At 46.9% G+C, this 12,021-nt stretch overlaps 1 protein-coding gene across 1 annotated transcript in view; it reads right to left on the bottom strand.

Moving 5' to 3' along the window:
- Positions 1-551: 551 nt before the first annotated feature.
- The window catches only part of LOC126235540 (hexamerin-like), a 64,528-nt gene continuing 53,058 nt past the window's right edge, over positions 552-12,021 (bottom strand). Inside the window, exon 10 of the mRNA XM_049944257.1 lies at positions 552-988. Within this exon, the coding sequence (XP_049800214.1) occupies positions 552-988 (437 nt within the window). The remainder of the gene's footprint in view (positions 989-12,021) is intronic.

Below are 12,021 nucleotides of genomic sequence, written 5' to 3'. Positions count from 1 at the left end.
CACAGATATGAAACAGGATTTGGGCTGGAAATCATTAAAAGAAAGGGGTTTTTCGTTGCGACGGAATCTTCTCACGAAATTCTAATCACCAGCCTTCTCCTCCGAGTGCGAAAATATTTTGTTGACACCAACCTACATAGGATAATTTAGGTTCAGTAGTGTGTAAGCTTAGGGACTGATGATCATAGCAGTTAAGTGCCATAAGATTTCACACACACTTTTTTTAGAATTGTGAAGGTGGTTCGATAACCCCTATGCCAGGCACTTGAATGTGATTTGCAGAGTATCCATGTAGATGTACAAAACGTGCTTCGGGGCTATGGGCGTGTGCGGTGGCAACTATTGCAACCTCGCAATCGCAGTATAGCCAACTACACGCGAGCTGTCAAGTGGCATGTTTGACTAGGCCGGGTATAGAAGTGGGGAACACCCTGTATATGATAGTATCTTTACATCTGATTAAATGAAACAATTAATGTTACGTAGAAAACATTAGATTTATTTGACTCTGCAAGGAGTTGGCGGGTGGAAAATTACATAATTGTTTGCGTTTAGTCTTCTGCTTTGATGTTCTCGACGACGTCTACGTGGAAGACGAGGACGTTCTTGGTGTAGGAGTTGGGCACGTTGAAGACGTGGTTGTAGGGGATGCGCCGGTCGAAGGGGAAGGCGACGGGGCGGCCGTCTGCGAGCGCGACGCCCCAGTCGCCGGCGAGGGGCGCCCGCGGTTCCAGGGCGGCGGCGGGCGCGTCCTCCGCCAGCGGGCTGGCGATGACGTAGAGGCGGAGCGGCAGGCCGGCGCGGCGGCCGCGCGGCAGCAGCAGGCGGCCGGGGAACCCCCGGCGCGACACGCCGGCGGGCCAGAAGTCGCGCTTCCCCTGCAGCGCCGCCTCCACCGCCTCCACCAGCTGCGACGTCGGCACGGAGTCGGGCCGCGTGCTCACTGCGTCGCTGCTGTTGCGCTCGATCACGTTCTCGCCGGCTTGCACTGTAAGGTACATCAAACGGCACGTCTTTATTCTGCTGTTTACCTGCGGCTGTGCTCCACAAACCAATGTAATACAAAATTGTTAAGGCTTTCGTGGCCACTTATTGACAAACTGCCTATTAGCGCTGGCCACGGTGGCCGAGAGGTTCTAGGCGCTTCAGTCCGAAACCGCGCGACTGCTACGGTCGCAGGTTCGAATCCTGCCTTGGGCATGAATGTGTGTGATGTGCTTAGGTGAGGCCGGTATTACACTATCAAATTTCTTTGTCAAAGATTTGATCAAAGATGTGATCAAATATCCTGTCAAATATATTTGACAAAGATCTTTGACATAGCGCTGGAAGGGGTATTACACTGTCATCATATTTTTCGTCAAAGTTCAAAATGGCTGACAACAACAACTTGTTATTAACCGCAGCAGTTGCATGTACCACAATTGCACTGTGTGCATATGCGGAAGAGAAGTGGGGGAAAAAAAGGAAACAAACCTGGGTGAAGCCGTGGGTTTTACGACGACACGATAAAAGCATTCAACAAAACTTGTTACGTGAGATTATAGTGGAGGACGTCAAGTTGTACATCAGTTACTTAAGAATGGATGAGCATACGTTTCTGTATGTGCTCAATGAAGTGTATCCTCATATCACAAAGCACAATATTCACTTAAGAACGGCTACATCTGCAGAAGATAGGCTCACTGTAACACTCCGATTCCTTGCTACAGGAGAGGGTTAGGTTATGTTAGGTTAGGTCAGGTCTCCAACCTTCGTAATCTATTTTTATATTCAGCGTGCCTCACGTTGTAAAGCGCCTCTTCAGCTTCATACATCTCTATTAATTTTGTAGTTGTCGGCACACACCAATTGTATTTACCCGCAAGTTTATAAAAACACTACAGACGACAGAATGCAGCGATGCTAGCGCTCCATGTGGTAACATGTCACATTGCAGTGAACAGAAGACAAGCGACTTCTTTGATCAAATCTACAGCGAGGCCCTAGACTTGATCAAATATTGGACGACATTTGACAAAGTTCCCTATTACACCATCAAATATCTTTGACAAAGATGTTGGACAAAGATATCTGACAAAGAATTTTGATAGTGTAATACTGGCCTTAGTTAGGTTTAAGCAGTTCTAAGTTCTGGGGGACTCACGACCTCTGACGTTAAGTCCCATAGTGCTCAGAGCCATTTTGAGCCTATTGGCTTCTGGTTTCGGGTTCTTCGGCCGACGTTCATCTAATGATTTTACTGACGTCTCGCCAGCACGAGTGGCTGGCATTGTCAAAGCTTCACCCTCCATTGCCGGTGGTGAAATGGAGCCGAGCTGGCGGCCGCAGACTATATGTACCTGGCGCGCCAACGTCCGAGGGCTTTTCCGTGGTCATTTCCGGTGCGGTTCTCCTCTTGCTACCTGCGACGGTCGTTCGCTGCAGTACGGGAAGCCAGGATCCGTTTACCTTAAGGCTTTCCTCTTTCTTGTTGAAACTGTTCGCATGTTTTTGTATTTCTACAGCTTCCCTGAACAAGCGCGTGTGATAGTGCTTCTCTACAGCCAGAACTTCCGTGTCGGCGAAGTTTATTACGTGGTTGGTCTCACTCAGTGCGTGCTCTGCCACGGCCGATTTCTCCTCCTGCCCCAACCTTCAGCGTCGCTTATGTTCTTTGATCCTGGTGTTGATTCATCGTCCAGTCATTCAGACATAAGCTTTACCGCATGTGCTTGGTATACGGTATATTCCCTACATTGCAAGTCTTCTCCTTTGTCGATCTAAGACACTCTTTGATCTTCCTTGTCGGTTTGAAAATTGTCTTTACGCCATGTTTGCGCAATATACGCCCGATTCTGTCCGCCACTCTGGGAATGTATGGCAGAAAGGCCGTACCAGACATTTCTTTTGCTGATTCCTTACTTCGCCGAGTGTTTGGCTCTGTTACACTTCTAATATAATTTGTGGAGTACCCATTGCTCCTCAGAACACTTTCCAGGTGTTGTATTTCGTGTCTGAGGTGTTGCGGCTCACATATTCGTCCTGCTCGCGTTACGAGCGTATTAAGCATGCCTCTTTTCTGGCTCGGGTGGAGGTTTGATAATTCGTGCAGGTATCGGTCCATGTGTGTCGGTTTTCGATACACGCAGTGTCCCAGGTTTTCGCCATCCCTTGTGACCAGCACATCCAGAAATGGCAGTTTTTTGTCCTTTTCTACTTCCATGGTAAATGTTATGTTTGTATGGAGGCTGTTCAAGTGTCTTACGAAGTCAGCGAGGTATTCTTCACCATGGCTCCACACAACGAAATTATCATCGACGTATCTGTACCACACCTTAGGTTTGCAAGTCGCCAAGTCCAGTGCCTATGCTTCAAATTGTTCCATGAAGAAGTTGGCCACCACTGGACTAAGAGGACTACCCATGACGACGCCTTCCAGCTGTGAGTAGAAATCGCCATTCCACATGAAATAGCTCGTGGTGAGACATGCATGGAAGAGCTTTGTGATGTCTAGCGGGAAAATGGAACCGATGTGCTCCAGAGCGTCACTGAGTGGCACTTTCGTAAACAAAGAAACAACATCAAAACTGACCAGGATTTCGTTTGGTGCAAGTTTCAGTTTGTTCAGCTTTTCAATGAAATGTCCTGAGTCTTTTCTGTGTGTGTCGGTCTTCCCCACGTGTGGCTGGAACAGAGAGGCCAAGTGTTTTGCCAGTTTATACGTCGGTGAGCGCTAACAATCGGTCTTAGTGGAAAGTTGTTCTTATGGATTTTGGGTAACCCATACAGCCGAGGTGGTAGGGCTTCTATGTTGGGCAGGTTTCTCTGTATGTCCGCCGTCAGTAAAATCATTAGATGAACGTCAGCCGAAGAACCCGAGACAGAAGCCAATATGCAGTTTGTCAACAAGTGGCCACGAAAGCCTTAACAATTTTGTAAACCAATGTAAACTGCGCGGCTTGCGGATGTTACAATGAGGTGACAAAAATCACAGACGGTATTCAGATGGCGGTAGTGTCGCTCGCGTACACAATGTGATTGATATTGCTGGCTGTGACCGCCAGTATTTTATTTTGCTATTTTGCTAGAAGCTCACCTTGATGCAGCTTGATACAAGTGAAGTAACATATGGTGCAAAAGTGGAGTCAGGTACGAGCGACAGATGGTACAGTATGTACCACTCCCGTGGGAAAGCCCGCCAATTGTACTGAACTTGCTTCTGATTGGTCGGCACGTTCGGGTGCTAGGCGCTAGAACGCCTAACTTCTCTTATTAATTATTTATATACCGGGTGATCAAAAAGTCAGTATAAATTTGAAAACTTAATAAACCACGGAATAATGTAGATAGAGAGGTAAAAATTGACACACATGCTTGGAATAACATGGGGTTTTATTAGAACAAAAAAAAAAAAGTATTGCTACACGCGTGAAGATCTCTTGCGCTCGTCGTTTGTTGATGATTGTGTGCTCAGGCGCCACTTTCGTCATGCATGGCCTCCCAGGTCCCCAGACCTCAGTCCGTGCGATTATTGGCTTTAGAGTTATCTGAAGTCGCAAGTGTATTGTGATCGACCGACATCTCTAGGGATGCTGAAAGACAACATCCGACGCCAATGCCTCACCATAACTCCGGACATGCTTTACAGTGCTGTTCACAACATTATTCCTCGACTAAAGCTATTGTTGAGGAATGATGGTGGACATATTGAGCATTTCCTGTAAAGAACATCATCTTTGCTTTGTCTTACTTTGTTATGCTAATTACTGCTATTCTCATCGGATGAAGCGCCATCTGTCGGATTTTTTTTGAACATTTGTATTTTTTTGGCTCTAATAAAACCCCATGTTATTCCAAGCTTGTGTGTCAATTTGTACCTCTCTATCTACATTACTGCGTGATTTATTCAGTTTTCAAATTTATATTGACTTTTTGATCACCCGGTACTTTTCATTGTACAGGGTGTTTATAAATGAACCTCGGGGTTTTAACACTTTATAGTATTTATTACATTAAACTTACAGTTATATATGATATATCAAATGAAAGAGCAAATCAGTTATGTTTGGCATCAGTGCTCATGCGCAGCGCGCAATGTAATCGCGCGAAGTACGCGATTGGTTGAACTTCACTGTACCCAAGCGCTGGATAGGCCGCAAGGGGCCCAGTGACAGGGCTTGCTTTGCATGGCCTCCACGTTCACCCGACCTAACGCCATGCGATTTTTTCCTTTGGGGCTTCATTAAGGAATGAAGCAGCTGTTGCTATAATCACTGAAGACACAGTTATCAACGTTTGGGAAGAACTCGGCTAAAGACTTGATGTGTGCCGTGTGACAAATGGTTCTCAGATTGAAGATTTATAAGGTGCTTGGTAAAACTGTTTGAGTTGCTCTTTCATTTGACATATCATTTATAACTGTAAGTTTAATATAATAAATATTATAAAGTGTTAAAACCCCGATATTCATTTATAAACACCCTGTATTTAACCCAGTTCTTAGTTTGACAATCTCTCATGGTTACCCTATGAGACTATCGTTTTTGTTTATTAAATTTCACTGGTTTTGAGAAACATAAGAGTAACGATATTGCAACTGAAGTGCTTTGGGCATCTTCAGGTCGCTTTGACGAGCCTGGGAGACGAAGTACTTACACTGCGCTTCAGAGCCGGCCATGTTGTACTCTGTTTCGGACGCTCTGGAGGGTCTGACTCGTATCTCAGTATCGTGCGTTACTTAGATGTGAATATGTAATACTCACTCTGTTTCAGGTGTCCTTCAGAGCCAGATATGTTGTACTCTATATCGGGCGTAACTCAGTTGTGGATATGCAATACTCACTCTGTATAGTGCGTACTGGAGAGCCGGACATGTGTGTCATATTTCGGAAGTTGGATGGAAAAGTTACAATACAATTAAGAAAGCTATGTCGAGTGTTGTAAAAGACAGTGCAAATGTGTGGAAATTTCAATAATAACCAAACAGGATACATTAATGAGAATTGTCGCCTATCATCATTGTCAGTACTACAGATCTTGCCCTCTGTAGATACAGAGACTAACCTGGGCAAGTGGCATCCCGCAAAAAGCACACTCACAGCTTCAAATTGACAGCATAGCAGCCCCCGCCGAAGAAGATCCCACGACCGACCAGCTGTCTTCTGCACTGGGGACACAACTTTAGAAGACGACAGGTTGATGGAAAGAACTGTCAGAGACTCTTATTCAACCTCCCCAGATCTCTTCAGCTTCCAGATCTGACTTCCAAAGGGTCACATAAATTTTTAACAAGGTGTAGAAGGGCAGTGCATTGCCGGAGCTATCGTTTGGACTCTCGTGATTCGTGTAAAAACGTTTACGACGCGATTGTGGCCGCCCGATGGGAGGCAGAGGCACGGGACATTCCATTTCTCAAATCGTTAGGGAATTCAGTATTTCGAGATCCATAGTGTCAACAGTGTGCAGAGAATACCAAATCTCAGGCATTATCCCTCACCGTGGACAACGCAGTAGCCGACGGCCTTCTTGACGACTGAGAGCTGCGGCGTTTCCGTAGAGTTGTCAGTTCTATCAGACAGGCAACACTGCGAGAAATAACTGCAACAATCAACGTAGGACGAACGACGATCCTATCTGTTAGGACAGTGCGGCGAACTTTGGTGTCGACGACTGAAGCGAGTGCCTTTGCTGATAACACATCGCAGGCAGCACTTCTCCTGGGCTCGTGACCATATCAGTTGGACCCTAGATGACTGGAAAACCGTGCCCTGGTCGGATGAGTCCCGATTTCAGTTGGTAAGAGCTGATGGTAGGATTAGAGTGCGGCGCAGACCCCACGAAGTCTTGGACCCAAGTTATCAACAAGACACTGTGCAACCTGGTGATACTTAAATGGTTCAAATGCCTCTGAGCACTATGGGACTTAACATCTATGGTCATCAGTCCCCTAGAACTTAGAACTACTTCAACCTAACTAACCTAAGGACATCATACAACACCCAGTCATCACGAGGCAGAGAAAATCCCTGACCCCGCCGGGAATCGAACCCGGGAACCCGGGCGTGGGAAGCGAGAACGCTACCGCACTACCACGAGCTGCGGACTGGTGATAGCTCCATAATGTTGTGGCCTGTGTTTACATGGAATGACTGCGTACTCTGGTCCAACTGAACCGATCACTGATTGGGAATGGATACGTTCGGCTACTTGGAGACCAATTACAATCATTCATGTTTCCAAAGAACGATGGAAATTTTATGGTTGACATTGCGGCATGTCACCAGGCCACGATTCTTCACGATTGGTTTGAAGAACATTTTGGGCCATTCAAGATAATGCACTGGCCACTAAGATCGCCCTACATGACACACACACAACATTTATGGGAATAATGGAGACGTCAGTTCGTGCACAAAGACCTGCACCAGGAACAATTTCTCAGTTGTAGACGGTTGTAGTGGCAGCATAGCTCAGTATTTTTTGCAGGGGACTACCAACGACTTTTTGAATCCGTGCAACGTCGAGTTACTATACGACGCAATGTTAGGAAGTGTTCCATGGCTTTTATCATCTCACAAGGGGAGGCCGTCAATTGTGAAATTCAGATTCGATTCATACTGCGCATAATAAAAGCTCATGGCCAGAGGTGTAATGTGGCAAAGCACCAAGATGCACTTCTCAGCCGTTGTCGAGAAAATCGACAGTTAAAAGAAACCGTTGCGGTGAAATACTCTCTACGATTAATAGTTCTCTACAGCGTCGTGGCGCAATGGTAAGCGCTCGGGTTCGTAATCCAAAGGTCACCGGATCGAATCTCGCGCCATGCAATTTATTATTAGTTTTTTGTAATTCATATATACATACATATATATATATATAAACTATTAATATATATATATATATATATATATATATATATATATATATATATATATATATATATAAACTATTAATGAATTGCTTATGCATGTTGGTGAAGGCGGATCGCTCTCCAATTGTACCGCCTCCATTTTTCCGTTTTTTTAACAGGGTGTACCAAAGCTCTCCAGTCCGCACTGATTTTCGACGATGTTATACACTCCTGGAAATGGAAAAAAGAACACATTGACACCGGTGTGTCAGACCCACCATACTTGCTCCGGACACTGCGAGAGGGCTGTACAAGCAATGATCACACGCACGGCACAGCGGACACACCAGGAACCGCGGTGTTGGCCGTTGAATGGCGCTAGCTGCGCAGCATTTGTGCACCGCCGCCGTCAGTGTCAGCCAGTTTGCCGTGGCATACGGAGCTCCATCGCAGTCTTTAACACTGGTAGCATGTCGCGACAGCGTGGACGTGAACCGTATGTGCAGTTGACGGACTTTGAGCGAGGGCGTATAGTGGGCATGCGGGAGGCCGGGTGGACGTACCGCCGAATTGCTCAACACGTGGGGCGTGAGGTCTCCACAGTACATCGATGTTGTCGCCAGTGGTCGGCGGAAGGTGCACGTGCCCGTCGACCTGGGACCGGACCGCAGCGACACACGGATGCACGCCAAGACCGTAGGATCCTACGCAGTGCCGTAGGGGACCGCACCGCCACTTCCCAGCAAATTAGGGACACTGTTGCTCCTGGGGTATCGGCGAGGACCATTCGCAACCGTCTCCATGAAGCTGGGCTACGGTCCCGCACACCGTTAGGCCGTCTTCCGCTCACGCCCCAACATCGTGCAGCCCGCCTCCAGTGGTGTCGCGACAGGCGTGAATGGAGGGACGAATGGAGACGTGTCGTCTTCAGCGATGAGAGTCGCTTCTGCCTTGGTGCCAATGATGGTCGTATGCGTGTTTGGCGCCGTGCAGGTGAGCGCCACAATCAGGACTGCATACGACCGAGGCACACAGGGCCAACACCCGGCATCATGGTGTGGGGAGCGATCTCCTACACTGGCCGTACACCACTGGTGATCGTCGAGGGGACACTGAATAGTGCACGGTACATCCAAACCGTCATCGAACCCATCGTTCTACCATTCCTAGACCGGCAAGGGAACTTGCTGTTCCAACAGGACAATGCACGTCCGCATGTATCCCGTGCCACCCAACGTGCTCTAGAAGGTGTTCGTCAACTACCCTGGCCAGCAAGATCTCCGGATCTGTCCCCCATTGAGCATGTTTGGGACTGGATGAAGCGTCGTCTCACGCGGTCTGCACGTCCAGCACGAACGCTGGTCCAACTGCGGCGCCAGGTGGAAATGGCATGGCAAGCCGTTCCACAGGACTACATCCAGCATCTCTACGATCGTCTCCATGGGAGAATAGGAGCCTGCATTGCTGCGAAAGGTGGATATACACTGTACTAGTGCCGACATTGTGCATGCTCTGTTGCCTGTGTCTATGTGCCTGTGGTTCTGTCAGTGTGATCATGTGATGTATCTGACCCCAGGAATGTGTCAATATAGTTTCCCCTTCCTGGGACAATGAATTCACGGTGTTATTATTTCTATTTCCAGGAGTGTAAGTTGCGCTAGGGACCGCATCTTCCTTCTTTCGAAGTTAGCAGGCAACTACGCTGTTAAGGGGCGGCTCGTTTCGGCCCATTCAACATCTGTCCTTCATGTGTAACGAGCGAGTAACGGAGTTTATATTTCATACCTGCCACAGCGAACTTGTGTTCGTGGGGTCTCTATTCTAATTCGAACGTTTGACTTACGCTGGAATATCGTTTCTACGTCTTCCGTTAACTATACGTGGTTAACATTATGAAGACAATGAATAACATTTGTGAAATACAACTTTGTTTGCAGAAAACATAATGATGTTCAAAGTCGCCAGTTTTCCACGACAAACGACTTTCAACAACTTATTGTATGCATAATTGTTGCAACTGATATATATATGTGTGTGTGTGTGTGTGTGTGTATACACATTTGAATTACAAAAAACAAATACTAAAAAAAAAAAGTTGCATTGTGCGAGATTCGATCTGGCGACCTTCAGATTACAAACCCGAGCGCTTACCGCTGCGCCACGACGCTGCGGAAAATTATTAATCGTAGAGAGTATTTCACCGCAACGGTTTCTTTTAACTGTCGATTTTCTCGACAACGGCTAAGAAGTGCATCTTAGTGCTTTGCCGCATTACACCTCTGGCCATGAGCTTTTATTATGCGCAGTATGAATCGAATCTGAATTTCACAATTGGCGGTCTCCCCTTGCCACTGTGTTATAACACGGGTCGGTAACTGAACCAGGGGTATAACTAGACCTGGGAAACGGGGTTATCTCTGGCAGGAGGTCTATGAGAAAGACAGGCTGTGGCGCGTACGTCACAGCGTGTGATATTGCAGGGCCGGCCTCTGTGACCGAGCGGTTCTAGGCGCTTCAGTCAGGCACCGCGCTGCTGCTACGGTCGCTGGTTCGAATCCTGCCTCGGGCATGGATGTGCGTGATGTCCTTAAGTTAGTTAGCTTTAAGTAGTTCTAAGTCTAGGAGACTGATGACCTCAGATGTTAAGTCCCATAGTGCTCAGAGCCATTTGAATCATTTTTGACATTTCAGGTCTTACACGAATGTCAGCAGTCGTCTCCGGCGGAGAGCGAGTCACTATTTTAGACCAGTTCTATAATTCTCGACTGCTCATTTAACTGAATGCAGGGTCTCGATACCACACCACGAAGTTAATACCTGTAATGGGTATCTTTTCAATTACATGTTAATTTCCCCTGGGCCGAGGATTGATGATGTATGCCAGGCAAGCCGACTAGTGTGACGTCAAAAGTTCGTTGTGGGGCCTGTATTCCTCGTGGGGCCCCGCTCTAGCACTTGCTTTACCTAGCACGCAAAAGAATGAAACGAAAAAAATGAGAAAAATTAAAATTCGTGTTTCCACAGTTCTCTTCCTAGTAGGAGAGAATGTTGTACCTGGATGGTAGGCACACATGATATTACCTGGTTGGTATTTCCATCTATAGTCCGATTAATCTCCTGCCGTACCATTTAGTTCGACGAAATTTGTGCCTAAGCGATTGGAGACGACACAGGAGAAAAGAACCAGCATGATAAGCGACACATTCGCAATACAAGCCGACTTGAGGATACCTGTTGTAATTATGAAGTTACAATTAAATTAATACCATTAGCTGCTGACAGGCGTTGATATACATCAACGGGCACAGTTGAAAATGTGTGCTCCGACCGGGACTCGAATCCGGGATCTCCTGCTTACATGGCAGACGCTCTAGCCATCTGAGCCACCGAGGGTACAGAGGATAGTGCGACTGCAGGGACTTATCTCCGTCGCGCTCCCCGTGAGACCCACATTCTCAACTTATAGTCCACACACTACATTCGTAGTGCCCCTGCCGTTATAGCCATTACTCGCGGCAGACAATCCACCGAGTCCCGTAAGAGTTCAGGCAATTCGTGTGCATCCGCACTGAAGGTCATCAGCCGGTCAGCCTTCAATGATATGAAGATGGCATCTGTTCTTTTGGACATGTCCGAAAGAACAGATGCCATCTTCATATGTTGTAAATATGGTTCTCGTGCGACACACCGGATGTCGTCGTGAAAATTCCACAATACTTCGTCGGCGCAATTCACCGATGCAGTACGATGTCCCAGAGCCATACGCTGAGCACGATAGTCTTACTTCTCCTTAGTTCCACGTGATCTTCCTCCGACTGTACATACTCGTGACCACCGCTACCATCAGTCATGTACATTGCATACATCCCTGCCAAGACTTCTTGTAATACCGCAGAAGGAACGACCTGCTTCTCGTAGCCCTGTTACTCCATTTCGTTCAAACTCAGCGAGGTGTTGATAATGGCGTCATTGAAACCTTAAAGGCCTTCCAGACTAAAATCATATCGTCACGTCCAGTCTCGAAGGTAAATAACGACACGATCGTTACAGCGTCTATATAAAGCAAACCTAATTAAAATTTTTATTTGGCATTAAAATAGTGAAGCCATAGTCACAGTACATACAATTTTTCTTTTTTCAAAATTTGAAAATAACGACGTAGTTCTTTGAAACCGGCAATGTAACCCCTT

Source organism: Schistocerca nitens, chromosome 2, assembly GCF_023898315.1.
Source record: "Schistocerca nitens isolate TAMUIC-IGC-003100 chromosome 2, iqSchNite1.1, whole genome shotgun sequence".
In the NCBI taxonomy this organism is placed as follows: Eukaryota; Metazoa; Arthropoda; class Insecta; order Orthoptera; family Acrididae; genus Schistocerca; species Schistocerca nitens.
Note: the sequence above shows the minus strand (reverse complement) of the source record. Positions and strands in the feature narration are given on the sequence as shown.